General features: G+C 39.9%; 1 protein-coding gene across 2 annotated transcripts in view; it reads right to left on the reverse strand.

Moving 5' to 3' along the window:
• Window positions 1-17,423, reverse strand: part of KLF12 (KLF transcription factor 12) — a 224,714-nt gene that overhangs the window by 74,618 nt on the left and 132,673 nt on the right. For both annotated transcript variants that reach the window (XM_063392220.1, XM_063392219.1), the window contains exon 4: window positions 6,820-7,354. In XM_063392220.1, coding sequence (XP_063248290.1) covers window positions 6,820-7,354 — 535 coding nt within the window. The remainder of the gene's footprint in view (window positions 1-6,819; window positions 7,355-17,423) is intronic.

Raw genomic sequence — 17,423 nt, forward strand, 5'->3', positions numbered from 1 at the left:
TAAATGCTTTATGCATCAGAAAAATGCTCTGAGTACACCTATCAGATTTTTGATCAAAACAGCTTTGTGCCCGGTAGGGGCAGGCAGCAGAATTGGTCAATTGATTTCATAAAACTTTATGTACAAAGCAGCAGTATCCATGAATGTAATGGTCAGAATATAGAGTCTACAGGGGTAATTTTTATTACAATTTATAGCAAGATTACCCATACTCCACAGTTTTCAGATTTTATTAAGATTTTATGGGACTATATGGCTTGAGCAGTTAACTGCACCTAGTGTAGTTATGGGTCACAGAGAATGGGAACTGGCACTGAATGCACAGTGTAACTAATCTAGCAGAAAATATTAATTGCTATGATCCAATCAAAGGCAATATTTAAAATCATTTCAACAGTCAAATAATTTGCCATGAACCTGTAAAAGAATAGCTATATGGAGAAATACAGAGGTAAGAAGAATTGCATGGATGTAATATATGCACATACTTAAGCATCTCCATCAATGGGTTGTATATATAAGCATACAAACCCATTTTTTAAACAAAGGATTTTTCTCCTAAGCTATTTCAATGCCAGGGTCCCTCATCTACACAAAAAAAGAAACTACTAAGACTACTGAGATTTATAAGTCGCTGAGCATCCAGTATACAAATACTCTATCATCAAAAGTAAACAAGGAAAATAATAAGGACAGAATATATTTAATATTAAATAAAATACTAAGAAACTACTACACAAAGGTAGCAGACTGCAAGTTACACACTGCAACAGGCCAGAGATATTTTAGACATCAGGAAGCTTCCAGCAGGTTGGTCCAAGGCACAATAAAACCTAAGGCAGACATAAAATAAATGAGAAGTTTTAGGCATGTGTTTCTGCTGGATCCAAATTCATGGGATAAAAGCAAGCAGATCAAAGCTCAGCCCTGGAGAGAATACAGAACTGAAGGGCCAGAGGCACGCTAGGCGTGGAAGACAAGGAACTAACAGCTTCCAAAAGGTGCAGGGACTCAGGGTATGTCAAAAGAGATTTACTCATCCCGCTTATGCTGGGCTTTGCAAATCAAGTTGGAATATGCCTCTACCTCATTCGCTTCCTCAAATCCCTCCTAGTTGAAAACAAACAGTGAACATCGATGTGAACAAATCATAATGATGAATCTTAAAAGAGCTTTTGCTTCTCCAGTGAAAAAACCCAAGTATGTCTCCAGTAAATCACTAGAAGTAGTACTTTTCTGGAAATTTTAAGTATAAGACTGTTTAGGGAAGTCCCTATAGTTAACCTAATCCATTTTGTCTTAAATCAATCTCCTTGGTTTCAAATACCACAGCATATCTTATAGCCTGTGTTTTAACTCTCTGTTCTGGCAAAAGCTACTGTTTACTTTAGTCCTTAAATAATGTGCACCACGTTCAGGAGCACAGGTCCCATCCTGAACACAAGCCTCTCCTCTGTCCGATCTCCTCTCTCTCTTCCCTTCCTGGCCAGCCATTGCCAACCTGTTCCTGCTTTCCCAGAACCACTAGTATTTCTTCCAGCTGAACCAATCAAACAAGGAGAGAGATTTAACATTCTGGGAGGCAGCAAGGGGGAGGTGGAATACGTACAGCCACAAAAGATTTTTTGTTGTGCATAACAACAAAACAATGGTAGCTAAAGTAGAAACTCTCAGCCTCAACGCAACTCAAATCCAAAATAACCGCCCAGTAAAATGCAGAAAGGATAATCATTCCACATGAAACAAAAAAGGCCACTCTACTGGTTTTAATTAAAAGTCTCTGCCATAGCATAATTTATACAAACAGACCATATAATCTGACCTTTAAACATATGTAACAGTTCTCTTAATTTCTATCTTTGTACTACAAATTGCGTTTACTTTTGCCGAATAAACTTTACAGCATGCTGAGATAACAGACCACACTTTCAAAAAACAAGGGCAGTCGATAATATAATGTAATGGTACTACCTATTTTAAGTCACAAAAACTCTGCAGCAAAAGATACTGCATTTACTACTTATTAATATATCCACAGTGAGGAATGTGGCATGTGCAAACTGTGGAATGACAAAACCTGTGTATTTTTGCCAGGTCTATATACAGATGTAACATAAAAATAGTCAAACAGTCCATGTCATTACAGCTGTTATGCACAGCGAAGCAAAGTTCAGCTGACAAATTTAAATTTATAATATTCTGACTGCTGAATTTTGCAACTGATTACGTCTTCTGAAAACATAAAAACGCATAAGAATGAGAATCCATAAATTTGATTCCAAAACCCCAAAAGTATCAAAGTTGCACCAGCCCTTCATGCACCATTATCAGGAAGAAGCTTCCAAAATGCTCCTCAATGAATGCTCCTCAAAGTAATTTCTCTGAACTACAGAAAACAATTTTTAAGGATATTGTATTTGGCAAAACCTGCTGCTAGAGGGACATGATTTGCCAGTAGTATTCATGGATATCTGCTGAAAGTGAAGAACAATGGTTTAAACCAAGCATGACGTTCATGTCATAAAAACACTGGGGTTCTACAGTTGTTCACCAAGGAAAAAAAAACCACCCCAACTTGACATTAATTTTTCAACATAGAAAATTTTCCTACATTTTTTTCTCTATGCTTAGTCTCAGGAAAAGTGGAATAGGTTTTTCTCTTGAAAATTTCCTCTTAAGGGAAGAAAAAAAGGAAAAAAAAATAGCTTGAGGCAGTCATGCAGTATCGAAAATGTTAGTCTAAATGGTTAACATATAGACAGACTTGGAGCAACTGATGATAGGAGTTAAGGGAAACCATTAGGCTGTCTTATCTGTAGGTGCTGCTACCTGCTGGGCCTGTAATTAAACTTTTAGCAATGCTTACCATTGCTAAACAGTGAGGGAAAAAGGCAAGGAAAATTTTTCATGGGACTGTAATGCTGTTTCATGGAATATTTTAATGTACAATAATGTCTAGTCACCACCACCTAATCCTCACAGCAGAAAACCTCCAAAAGCACTTCTTCAGGCTGTGACAAGAGCAGTGACGACTGAAGGAAGCAAACTTTGACTCTGCCATGTTGTAGGGGTGGCAGAGGGCACAGCCTGGCCCTGTGGTGCCCACGAGGACATGTGCCTGGTTCCCTTCCCCTCTGTGCCCCACAGCCCTAAGGCATTACCCTGCCTTGTGTGTATGAAACAACGAGAGGAGAAGGTTGTAGGGGGCAACCTGCACAGCCGGGCTGGTGCTGCGGGGCTGCTCTGGGGATCTCCCTGGGCCGTGTCCTCCCCAGCGGGTGCATCGGGAAAGAAGGTGCATGGTCAGCAGGGAGTCTGCACGGAACTGTGTGTGTGTTCACAGCTGAGTGTTGTGGTGTCAGCAACTTGTATGAATTTACTAAGACTTGTAAATGGTAAGTGTTGTATTACCAACACGGAAAACAGCGCTCGCTAATTACCTTCTAATTAAACATTGTTAATAACTTCCTAAAAAAATGCACCAATCCTGGTTTTGTACATCACTCTGACATAGGGTGCTTTTGCAGCATGACAGCCCCGTCTCCCACTGGCTGCCTTGTGGTGTACGATGTGGCACGGGACCTGACAGGATGCTGCTGGCACCTTGTATATATAAGGGCTATGTGTCTTCAAAACAAAAAGAAACCTTGCAAGCAAAATGAAAAAAAAAAAAGGGAGAGGAGGCAAGATAGACAGAAATAAACAGCAAACTGGGAGGCTGAAAAGGAGATCTGAGGCTTTTCTGAAGGATGGTGAGACAAAGAATGCTATGATGAATGACACCATGGAGAAGGAGGCACAGAGGCAGAGGAGATAAGAGTACAGGTTAGAAATACTAAGCAAAAAGGAGGGGAAGACAAAGAGCAGTCAGCAAGATGGGAAAGACTAGAAAAAATAGGAAAAGAAGGGAAAACAGAAGACAAGGTAGCCATTTCTTGTGCAGGAGGCAAGAGAGAATTCAAACAGAACATGAAGAAAGAACTATTTGCTTGAACTGCCTAAAAAAGCAGCCATCAGGAGAGTTCTGTCTGAGAGAGTGAGAGAGAGAGAGAAAGGAGGACTGGGGAGCATCAGGGGAAGCAGAAAGCCACCGGAGCAAAACACCTGGACACAGTATTAAGAGGGATGGTTACAGCCTGAGAAGGTTTTGCAAAAAAACCTAAAAATAAATGGTTCTCGTCAAACCTGGAAGGAAAAGGAAAATTCAGCACAAGAGAAATAAAATTGAGAATAACAAGGAAAAAGCTTTTCTCTGTGCCCTGTTTCTTGTATTTGTTCCCCTCAGTACCTGAAACCTAGAAAAACAAGAGAGGCCTGAACTCAGGTCTGATGTAATTTTCATTAATTTTTACTTAAAAATATCTCTTTTGAGGAAAATACTTTAGTCTCAATTGTGTGAAAAGGGCTTAGATAAAGGTTAATGTAAAATATAACTTTAAGTGCTTCCCAGCTGGCACTCCTGGATCATCAACATGGTCTCTGAATTAGCACCAATGCAGGAATAACACAGGGATTACGCTGCTGATGCTTTCTGTGGATCAACTGTTTCAGTGTGCATATTTTTCTGTTTCTGAAAATTACCAGCATTCATGAAGAAGTCGAAAGCTGTGACTCTAGATGATTCCAAACCTGCACTTGTCCATCAGCTGGTAGAGGATTAGAAACTAACTAAATTTGACAACAATGTCCTGTTAGGATCTGTGTACATTTAGTTTTTGTTATCAGCACAAGAGCTGATCATTGAAGGGAATTTACTCTGCACACATATAAAAATCATTTAATTGGTTAATTTGTGTGATATCACCGCATTTAATTATTTATATTGTTTTGTATTGAAGAATGAAAAACACTTCAGCAAATGCTGATAAAAGATTACTGCCTAGAGTGGATTGCTGCCCAATTTACTTCTATTGTATTTATTTAAATTAACCTGAACTTTTTAATCAAAATAATTAAGGACAACAAAAATGAGTACAACTCATGAGAAAAAAAACCCCAGAAATTGAAGAACTGTTAATTCCTTATTTTTAACTGTGCATTAACAGATGATGCATGGGCTGATGGCTAATGACTTCTTCCAATTAGAGCACAAAGGCCATATTGTCAGGGCAGGTCAGAAGGCATGGAGTTCATGGGCTGAAATCCCTATAGTACATTAAATTCTGGAATTGTGTAGATCAAACTGGAGTAGCTAAGTTCCAGTTTCACAAGATCAGGAGGCGCTTCCTATAGAAGAGACTACTACCATAGCCAACCAGCACCTTTGAAAAGAAATCGAATGGGAAAATTTCTTGATGAGCTCACAGTTAGGTGTACCTTGAAGCTTCAAAATCAAAATACAGACTAAAACTTTCCTTCTTCTGCTTGCTTGGGGTTTTTTCCTAAGCACACAGTACAAAGTTCTGGTTTTATTCATAACTTCTTGACCTAAAGGCACAAAGGACGACTAAGATTACATCACTGTATGAAGTGTAATAAAACTTAAACAATCCTTTTGAGGCTTAAAACTAGACTCAGATCAACAGTGCGTTAATTTCCTATGTCCAAGCCTATTGAGAGGGCACAGTCCCCACTTGGGTGGTTAGGGAACAGTGGTGAGGGAACAGTAGGAGAACCACGGACTAATAGACAACAGGATGTCCCTGAATATCTGAATGATCCATCACTGTAGTCCTGAACAATAACACAGAGTTGCCAATTTATCAAAAACAGATACGAGAGGTGAGAAACAAGTTGTTGAGACCTGTTCAGTATGCAATTAGGAACACAAGAGATGTTATAAGACTAAATGTCCTGCAGTCTCAGAAGTCCTGAGTAAGGTTATCTGTCAATACCCTCCCTTTCTGCCTCAAGTAATACCTCATTTCAGGGGAAAATTACCGTATTTTACTCACTCACATGCAATGAGCCTTGAAATGAGTTTCTCATTCCTTTCCTCATATTTCCGTCTCTGTCACTAATGCTCCCTTTATAAAGCTGTGCTTTCAAAGTTTCTGGGCACATCTGTTTTTCCTTTCCTTCCTCCAGCCATCATCTCACTATCTCTAACAAGTTTTTGCTCCCTCAGTAACTGTTGGGCTCTCACTGTTTCTCGCTTTCCAGCTCCCCTTTCTGTGTTCTTTGGACACCTCAAGAGTGTATCCATCCTTCTGACATGCCTCTTCCTCCCTTCACACCTCCATGTGCCTCTCAGGTCCTGTGTCTGCAAAATTCATTCCCAACATAAACACTCTGGGTGGCTTCCTTCTGCTGTTTAATCTGGAAGAAGAAACCTAATTCAAAGTACTTCATTGCCACTCCTTAAGCTTAGTAAAACCTACTTCTCTGCATCTGCTAGTGCTCGTTGGTCCACTAGCCTTTCCTTCATACATTCCTAGAGCCTGATGATTGCCTTCTCCTGGCTGGGGAACACTCCCTCTGACATTCCTCCCCTTGCTAAATCTGAAACACCTGGTGAGTTTTCCATGTTCATCTATGATGTTTTACAAATTGTCATAAATGTCATACATTGATATTTTCTCTGTTCTCCTACTTTCTCAGCTTCTGGAGTATTTATTTCTCTCAGGACAAAACCTGCCACAAGTTGTCCAAGCATCTAACACCACTGCTGAACTCAGTTTTCATTTAAAAACTTATTTACTTTAAAGATCATCTGGGATAAGACTTTTAAAGGTTCCACTCAATTGTGTAAGTTGTATGTCTCTTCAGGAACAACACAGTAAGTATGGAAACTAACAACTTTATAATCTTTGTTATGCTTTTCTCATACAAGACCAGTTTCAAAGATGCCACAGATACACAAAACTGGCTCCACCTTACCTTTGACATGGCTTCTCCCATCCTCCAACAGTGGTACTACTATAGTGTTGTTCATATTCCCAGGTGATCTCACAGCTGTATAGACAACAGGTACCGACTGTACCACCACGGGGATACGGTGCACGTGACTCATTTTGTTGGACTGCAAGTTCATGGGACTTGAAGGTGGTACTGGATGGATAATGTGCAAAAACTGCTGGCCTCCAACACCTGATGCAGAGGCCACAAGAGGACCTGGAGTTAATACTGACGGTACAGATGCTGCTGAGGAGACTGATGTTATTACAGTGGGGGATGAAGCTGGCCGACTAGAAGAAGAAGTAGAAGAAGGGGAGGAGGCTGATGCTGTCATGGAAACCGGTGAAGATGAGGCTGCTGTAGGGGACGACCTGGCTTTGTTTATTGACAAGTCCACTGGTTCAGTCTGTGTTTGGAAATGGTCTGCAGATAATGAATCCTCCGTGGGGTCGGCCTTCATGTTGTTTAGTAACAAGGGTACAGCATCCATATCTGGGTAGTTGTGGACGTTTGGAGACTGTTGAGGAAGAACAAAGGGACATAGTTAAATATGTGGCTAAAGATGACTTGCACATCCAATTGCTAATGCACACCACACAACTTAATTGTGAAAGCCACAGGACTTGTTTCCTTTTCTTTGGTCAGCTCATAATTTTGAAGTGTAAATTGTGTTAGAAAGCACAGACATGTTCTGTTTGAATAGAGCATTAAAAAGAAAAAAATTCTACTCCCATTTCTTAGAAAGAGTCAGGATTAACAGTCCAAAATCATCCTGGTTCTTTGCAAAGTTGCCAATGACAAAAACTTTAGTATCTTCAGCAGTAACAACTTTTTATATTGACAGAACATTTTTTTCCAACATCTAATTTTAAACCACAGCACTACTCTCTTGTGTCATCATCACTCAGACATGAAGAAAAAATGGTTACCAACATCCCTCAAACAACCTTCTGCATGCTCAAAGACTGTAATTTCCTCCCACATGTCTACCTTCTTCTAGACTGGGCAGACCTAGCTGTTTCTTTGTGTCACATGTCTGCTTTAAAAGCCTTAGTACTCTTTACAGTGTAAATTTGCTCTTTACAGTGATCTTTGAAGTTTTGTTCACAACACTTTTCAGACGGTGGTTCTTATGCTACCCTCACTCCTCCAATTCTGTTTTGACTTCTGCACTCCGAATGGTCATTGATCATGAACTCACATGTCAGTACAAAGCCATGCATCTGTATGATTGCCCTGTCAGAGGGAGCAATGGTTACGGCAATTCATTATGCTGAACTAGCCCATTAAATAGCCTTCCCCCTTGTTATTATTATTATTATTATTTTCATACTAATTGAGAACAATTTTCCTGACTTCATGAAGTAATTCTATGCTTTAGATTAATTCTTTCAAAGCTGGCTGGACTAAATTTATTCTAGAGCAGTGCTTTCTACTATTTTTATAGTTTTCTCTGATTTCTGTCATCAAAGAGGTTAATAGAATTTTTGAATAATGCTAGACCAAAGACAGATCCCTAGAGAAGTTTATTTGATATATCTTTCCATTTTGACAGTACATCATTAATAACCAGTCTTTAACAATGTTTTTTCAAGTAATTTTCACCAGGCAGAGCAAGGATGGAAATGCCCATTGATAACCTGCTCGTAAGACAAAGCACAGCTCTCAGCTCCTCAGCTAAGGAACTCCACGGCACTGCACTGCAGCAGAGCTTCTCTACAGACAGGCATTCACACAGTGTAGTACCAAACCCAACCTCAACACTAAACACTGCTCCTTCAAACCTCACTTGGCCCAAGACAATTATTCCCTATACAGACCTAAGCAGCTCTAAATGCATTAACTTGATCTCTAGATTATAGCATTTACTAAGTATCTTAAAAATATTAAGTCAGAAATATTTAAGCTAGAAACACTTTCATGCATCTACTGTCAATAACAATCAATCAAGCTATAAATTCCCTTTGGGGTTTTTATAATCAACTACATTAAGTATTTCCAAGGAAAGCCCTCTGCGTTTTGAGTTGGAGTCAAGCTTCAACAGAGAATGAAATTCTATTGAAAAAGAAAAATACAGACACTTATATTGAAAACTGCAGTAATAAGGGCCTAATTGGATATTATTCCTGGCATGATGAAAGATGAGCTATTCTAGTAGATCTCATCTATTTAGTTGATTTAGATTGGTTCTTAGATCTGACATTTACCCCCATTTGAAAACAGGAACATCTCTGGAATGTTCTCGTCCTCTATTCTTATGCAAATCAATTTAAAATAAAGGGACCACCATCTAAATAATCGATTCACCTGGACCCTGCTAATCTGTTGTAATACAAGTAACAAAAGCAAAATATCCCTTTTTATAAAGACAATGAGAAATTCTGCTATAAAAACCACAAAGTGAAGAACGGGTTACTTTTCAAAGCACATAACCAGCCATGAGTGACAAGGCTATGTAAAGCTCTTCCTCAAGAAGGCAAACCTGCCCGTAATTACCAGGTGATGATTCCTGGTAACTTGCAAGAAGTTCTGAAACACCTTATCCTGGCTACTGTTCATAATGAGATCCCCCACCATGCCATCATAACGACAAAACCATAAACATATGTGGCACAAGAAGTTAATCTGTCAAATCTTGACAAGTCTCATCCCCATGCACTTGGACACACAGACTGGTTCTGCTGAACTGAACAGACAGGTTCCAGAGCAAAGGCAAAGTGGAGAGGGACACCCTGCACAGGCTACACCTGAACCTTCAAAAGCCCAAAGGCAGCATCTCCTATCTTAAATGTTTGAGAGAAGAGGGATAAATGGCATCAGCTCCTTCAAGAGAGATGAGGGATGCCCTCATGCATATGGCCACACAAGTGTCATCTAGAAGCAGCATGAATGGCCAGCTCTATCCACAGCACAGAGAAATCCACCATGCAAGAAATCCTACATTGCCTTACTTCCAGGTTTTCTATGGGTGCCAGAGGCAGACACCAGGTTGACTCACTGCCACAGGGGACTGGACTCGAGGGATCCACACAGACCTCAAAAGCAGTCTATTGCCAAACTGAGTGCATCTGCCCCAAAGTCCCACCTGCCTTGCAGCAAACAGCAGTAGGTACCTCAAGAAGAGTAAAGAACCCCAAACCCTCCTGTAGCTGATAGCACACAAAGTATTTGTTCCACAGATAAGAGTTAATGGTCTTTGAGACAAAGCACAGGTCATGACTTGCAGATTTTTCTAGGCTGTGCTAAGAACAGTCCTTTGTTTCACTATAATAATTACACCTACTCCTTTGGGAATTCAGAAAAAAAGTAACATGTAACTTTAGACTATAATACAAATCACTTTCTCTTTTAACAGCTCTTCTACCTTTACTTTTGTTTGTACATTCCTTATATTCCAGATATCCTTCCCTAGGTACTCTCCTCTTGTCCAGAACTGCTGGAGGAGCCACACAGTCTCTGAGTACTACGGTAACGCAGTTGATATTATTTCAGTCTTCAGTAGGGAAAGCTCAAAACCTTTAAAATCCCTTAATGAATTTTTCCAAACAGGATGACAACTGGTATGCCCTTCCATAGCTGCCTTTCCCTGACAAAACTCTTAAGACTAAGGAGGCCCTTTCTTTGGTAAATGCAGGATGTGACTGATGTCAGCTGACATTACAAAAGACAGCAGGATCCTTATCAAAACAGGTTTGTATGTCTCATATTTAAGATAAAAATTGCAAGCAAGTGCTATAATTTCTTCTGCTGGTGCTAAACAAAACTCATGCTCCCTTACAGTGAGCTACAAGAGGTATATAGATGTTTCTCCATGACCTCTGATTTTACCTAAGCTGCCAAAAGTCTATTTAATCAGTATGTGAATCAAAACTTTGAACAATAAACTTATTATTATTTTCTGAGAATGGATGCTATAAGTAATTTTTTCCCAGTGGTGACAGCTTTTCCAGAATGAGGAACTAAGAGAAGAAGAGCAGTAAGGAAGCCAAAAGGAATGGCTAAATTCTCAGAACACTACTTCTTAGCATCTCCTACTAATGTTATTAACTGGGAAATAACTGTTCATTTCCCTAGACAATGAGTGTTGTTGATAGTTTTATTTAATGGAACTATGGAATTTAGTGGAACTTTTCTAACTGAGAAGATAAGAAAGCTGTAGCTGCAATATTCAGTGTACCTTCAGCCATTCTGTCAGCTCAACTGGAAGAGAAACAAATACTTGTGTATTCATTTCTTCTGTCTCTCTACTTCTGTCCTTACATTCTCGTCTAGTTAACTGAGCTTCTTTTGGTGGTGTGGGCTCAGAGGATTGTTAGTTTGGGCATCTCAAGCAGGCTTTTCCTATCTGGCTCCCAAAAGCATCTGTGTTGGTTTTGCAAATTTCAATTTGGTTTTAGGAGTCTAAACTCTGTTGCTTAGAGTTTGGCAGCCTTCAGAACACATGGTGGCTTAGAAAGAATTCATCCTAAGGTCCCTGTAATTCAGTGGGCTGCCCTGGATGCCAGCCCAGACCACAGAAATATAACGTGAAGGGGTACATTTTCACATAGCTTCCCTCATCTCACAGCTCAGCCCATTGGTAGAATGGAGAGGACAGCTTCAGCCCTGCCACCAGGTGGGACTCAGAAGTGAATCTCAGCAATGCATGTCTCTGCGACATTGCTGTTGCATCCTTATGCTATTCACCATCCACTCAAATCCAGGCTGAGTCAGAACTGGAAGTCAGGTAAGGATGGCTCCCTGTTAGAAGAGGCTTTTTAATAAAGCTGCAGCCTCTATTAATCAATGTTCTTGGCTCATGCCTTTTGTGCCTGCCCTTTTAAAGCTGTACACCAGTATTCTCTGCAGTGCTCTGTTTCATTAGCTTGTCATTAATAAATACCGCCAGGAACATAACATGTGATTTCCCTATTCACCAAGCTTCTTTTAGGTGAATAAAAAAGCATTCCTTACTCCTTATTCCCCAGACTGTTATGGAAAAACAGCCTGTCTACCTCACAACCAGCCACAATACGCAGAGCGAAACACGGTGACACGATGGCTGATAACATCCTATCTGCTGGGCAACCATCCTTTCCTGCACAGTTCATCTTCTTTCCAGCCCCCTGAATTCCACCTCCTCATAATTTACTTGTGACAAAATTTTGCAACAGTTCCTTTTGACTCCACTCTTATTCTTCTCATGGCAACTCCTCTGTGTTTCAGCGTTGTCTCCCATCCTAAAGAAGCTATGAAGAGCTCACAGTTTGCACACGACTGAGGTTAAAACCAGAGAAAAAGTAAAGATCATTTTCTTGTCAGCAACTCATTCTGACACCTTGCAGTTCACCAGCTTCCCAGGGCACTAAGCCACAGTGTGTCTTTGTGCCTTTGTGGAGTTCTACTGAGACCACACAACAGAGTTTACGAACCTCCAACAATCAGCTGTCAGCTTTTGAAATGTCTTCCTTTTTGGCAGCAATCTCCCAAGGTCAAACATTTTGGAAGAAAGCATACCAAAAAAGCTGTCCTTGATGACGGAAACAGAACAGACTAAATTTAGCATTTATAAAATAAGCTAGCTTTGAGGACAGGAAGTTAAAAAATAAATTGCTAAGCATTTAACTCTTCAGGCAAATCACACAAAACCCCTTCTTGATTTTCATCATGCTATCCCACCTCACTCTGCTCTGGCAGGAGCAATTTCAGACAAGATGTTGTTTAGCCAGTGTTAAAGAAGACTGAGATAAGAAAAATCATACTCTATCTGAAAAGCTACTCATAATTTTAACCACATCATTGTCACTGCAGTACCAAAGTGCCAAGGCTCGGCAGTGCAGGCATGCAGCCTCTCCTGGGCAGGCAGTGCAGAACTTGTGCCTGGCTAGAGCAGCTTTCAGCTCTGGTCATCACGCCTGGAGGGTGAAACCTTGATAACCAGAAGTACTGGGCAGGTCACAGATTTTCTAACACTTCACAGTAAATGAAAACCAGTACATTTTAAATGACAAAACCTACTTGTTCTAGAATAAGTCATTTCGCTTTTGCATAGCACACAGATGTGCTTACAACTCTAATGCCATGAGATGGCAGGTGGATTGAGTTTAGAACATGGTGTGCTCATCTTTTGTACACAGTTTGCTTTTAAAATTAAGATGGAATATTTTCCTTATCCTTCTAGTGATAGGGTAAAAAGTTCATGCCCCTGAAACTGCAGTTCTGTAGGTGCTGGCCATGAAACATATCTACCTATGTCAGGTTTTATCCTGCCCCACCCCAAATGGGCACTTGCTGAGCACAAAAGGCTGCAGCTAGCTTGGGTAGGTAGCAGCCTGAGCATTTCAAAAAGCCCTGTAGGTTATGGCTGAAGTACTCAGTGCTTTACTTAGAGTATTTTTAGGGCTGATTTTGCTAATCTATGAGTGAATGCTCTTTAAAGTTACAGGAAGAGATGTTTTTCAAAACCGCTTCCCAGCATGAGAAATTACCTTCACAATATTCACTTCTGCCTGAAAATCCCCACTTTAACCAAAGCAACAAAGTACTCTCAGAAAAAGAAGTAATACAACCTGCAAAAAAATGAACTAAAGAACCTCTATTTGAATCACTCTGCTATCTCTATGAAAAGATGACACATCCGAGATCCAACCACGCTCAATTTGAGATTAGGCTATTATTATTAATCTATACATGAAGGGTGCACCAGTACAGTAATGACAGACAGCTGCATAAAGGCAGAAGGACAAACACGTACACAGCTGAAAACTAAAACTGAGCAAAATACTTGAAATTTTGTTTCCACATGCTAAAGCACTAAGTGAACGGGCATTTCTGCCTTTTCGCTCAAGGCTGCTGCTGTAGGCTGTCACAGGGTCACAGAACTGCTCAGCTTGGATGAATTAGAGAAACACAGGAGGTCATGCTGAAGAAGAGGGCAAAACGCAAGACAACTGGATCTTTCTGCTTCCTTTATGGAAGCACAAATTAAAATGTGTCTTACTGTCAGTTTTCAATAAACAGTTGCTCAGGGTCAAGGTTACATTTGTGTTCCAGGGAAAAAAAGAGATTCCCAAGAGATGGCACTCCCAAGTAAGGCTGAGTCAGACTCTGTCACGATGACTCCCATTGAAGCTTTTATAAAACGCAGCAACTTGTGCAGGGAAAGACAGAGAGTAGGGTCCAGGAATTATTAAAATAAAAAAAGGCTCAATGAAAATGCATTTACCCGAATTGGAATCGATTCAACAGGAGAGACTGAGAGATACCCACTTTAAAATACTCATGATTCACTTAATGTATCATTATCTCTGCATAACACTTGGAAGTTTTATTTCAAAGTGGATGTTTCCAACCCCCAAGGCCTAAAAATAGTATTTCTATTCTCTTTGTGAGTCTGAAGAGGCAAAAGAAACTCCTCTAGCACATCTTATGAGGCACAGGTGGCCTTGTTAGCAGAGTGTTGCTAAATCTATAGATGTCCCAAAATAAAAAGAGAATTAGCTAAGAAATGAGGAGACCAAATGCAAATCAACTATTCATAAACACGCAAGGAGAATTCAAGCTTCAAGGCTGTCAACACTATCTTCTATCTTTTCCTGATCAGTCACACTATGATGTTACTCCACAACTACTTCAACATTAAAAAAGTACCATGTGCTACAACCTTTAGTAACAGTTCAAATTAGGACTGGGGAAACATGCTTCAGAATGAAGGGAGATCCTTATGCAAACAGAATTAATTTTTAAACATGTTTAACAATAAGCTCAAATATATCTAATATGAAATGACTTATTTTTAAATAATACATTTGCAAAGACAGAGTAAGCATTAACGTTGCTTGGCATCCAACTCTCCTGTCCCAAAACTGACAGGTTTACCAAAGGATTTCTCTAACAGCACAGAAGGAAAAACCAGGGATTACAGATTTCTATACCAAACAAACTAATCAGCCCCTGTACTATCTAGTATGTTAAACGTAAAAAAGATACATATCTTGAAAATGAGGACAAGTTCTCAGTACCTCAAATTCTACCTGGGCCTCCTGTGATATTTTTGATAAGCAACAAAACCTACCCCCTTGTTCCCGAAATCATGAACACATTCAGAACACTAGATGTTCAGCCTAGATGTTTTATTTATATTTGAGCAGTGTTGTTAGAATGCTCTGTCAAAGGAAGAACCCGTTGAAAGCAACAAATTTATGCTCATTGCTACAACACAACTCTTGAAGAGAAACAAGTCTAACAAAGGTGCAGTGCTTGGATTATTACCTGCTTAAGCATAAAAAGTATATTGGTAATGTATTCTTTGTACTGATCCATTTTAGATATGAAAATAATTTCTGAATGAATGGCAGATCCATAAATAATCATTAAAGGGAAGGTAAATTACCAGGAAAAATATTGTATTACCCCAATTCAATTTTTGGGATTTAAAAAAAGTTAGTTTTTAAAATTCTGAACAACAAGAATACATAAAACCACCTAGCAGCTCCCCTTCTTTCCCTTCCCCTCATGTTTTTGGCATTATTTTCTAATTTTGATTTCATTTTATTTTCTCTAACCTGATCTTAAATCAGAATTTTACAATTATGTTCACTCAAAACCTTGAGTTAATAAATTTGAGTCCTTAATGTTTACATTAAAAAATAATAAGAAAAATTCTACTAGACATATATTGGGATTTTAAAGTGGATTTTCTTTTGTCAATTTGGACTAGTTACTTTGTCTGACATGGAACACATGTCAGGAACTTTTCACAAGTACCTGCCAAGCAGGATTGTTGATAGAGAGGTCCATCAAATTATCAGGCTTAATGAAAATAATTTTTATAAAAAGTACTCAGCAGTATTTACATTTCTAGGTGAAAATATTCAAATTATATTGTGGGTTTTTTCAAAGTAACATAAGTGTTCTATGTGCCCACATAGTCCAACTTACACTAAAAACAATGAAAGCCTGAAGAAAAATTTGCAGCCAAGAAATCTTTAAGTTAAAATTTTGATGCTAAGTTTTGATATACATTTTCTTACCCTGCATTTTACTCTGAAATATTCATAAATATACTAGCAAAAAGGACTATGACAAAAAATATATTAAATCATTACTTATACCCTCTAACCACCTGCAAGCTGTCACCAAGTTTGAGGCAAAACAGCCGTGACGAAACCAGCCTTTCAGCACATCACTCAAAAACTGCTCTTACACTTTCAAGTAGTTCCTCCTTGGGCAAGCAATGCCAGACACTGCAAGAGGACTCTGTGCACCCAGTAAACAGAGCTGACGTGGAAAAGGCACAGAAGACTGGGCAGTACTTCTTTTCAGTCATTCCTCAGTCTTGCTCTGAGGTATGAAGGTCTCCATTAACTGCTTCAGTACCTGTACACCTACTGGACACATACATGGCGGTTGTGGAGGTGCCATGCCTGAAACTCACATCTAGTGTGTTATCTGCACTCTGCAACTGAGCTTCTCCATGTCTTTCCTCGCTTGTCTTTGTTCATCTTAATTTCCACCAGAAGAATTTGTTTTCCCAAATGAACATCCTTTGGTTTATTATCCCTCAAGCTGAAGTTTAAATTCATTTTGTTCTTCTGACCTCCCAGCTGAGGCTGCACTCAATGTTGACAATTCTTCAGTAAAATAAATAGATGGCACAGAGATAGGTACAGTTAGATCTGACTGAAATTAACCATTTCAGTGGCTTGAAAAAAAAGCATCCACTCCAGAGAGAAAACATTTAAATCCAGTTTTACTAAAACTAACACTTTTCTGTGGTCTGTTCCTCAAACCTATCGTTGGTCCTAGTAAAACAAACATGGCTGGTACTGTTCACTGGTACTGAGCGAGTGTGGCCTGAGTATGTATATCCAAAACCTCTCAACCTCCAAGTGTGGGTAGCTCTGCTCCAAGCTCATTAACCTGGGTGAAAGCAGTCCGCCTCATTGACGCCCTTGAAATCCTTAACTGCTTCCCACTGCTGCCCTTCCTCTGGGAGCACTGAGGAGGACAAGAGCTGACCTCAAGGAAGGAAAAAGAGCCAAATTTATGAAAAGTATAACACTGGCTAGAAAAATAGACCTACAGAGGCAGACAAAATGCAGAGACTGGGTCTGGTATTGTCTGAAAGGGAAAACCTACATAAGTCTTGGCCGGGAAGGCTGCAATACTACCAAGCTCCAAGGGATCATGTCAAGTGATTCTGCAAATTAAAGAAATCAGGCACTTTAAATCCTAAACAAAGCATTAAGTCACCTGATGCCACCTCAGATACAACACGGCGGCCCACAAGATGAATATGAGGGTGGGAAGGAGATGGTGCTCATCCCTCTGGGTGTGGGGTTGGCTGGAAAGGCTGCATGGGTTGGCTCGATATCAGGGAGAGTGTCCCACCCTGGAGGAGGCGGGTCAAGCTTTGAGCGACCACACAAAAGGGCTTGTGCCCAGTAAAGCAAAATGCCCCAGCAGTGCTTGGGACCTGAAACTGTTGAGATTCACCATTCCTCTGCTGTCAGCAGACATCCCAGAAACCCATGCTGTCCCTCTGTGACACTCGTCCACAGAAAATGAAGACGAGACACGCACATTGCAGTAATGGCCCACTAAGG

The sequence above is a fragment of the Prinia subflava genome, chromosome 3, assembly GCF_021018805.1.
Source record: "Prinia subflava isolate CZ2003 ecotype Zambia chromosome 3, Cam_Psub_1.2, whole genome shotgun sequence".
Classification (NCBI taxonomy): Eukaryota; Metazoa; Chordata; class Aves; order Passeriformes; family Cisticolidae; genus Prinia; species Prinia subflava.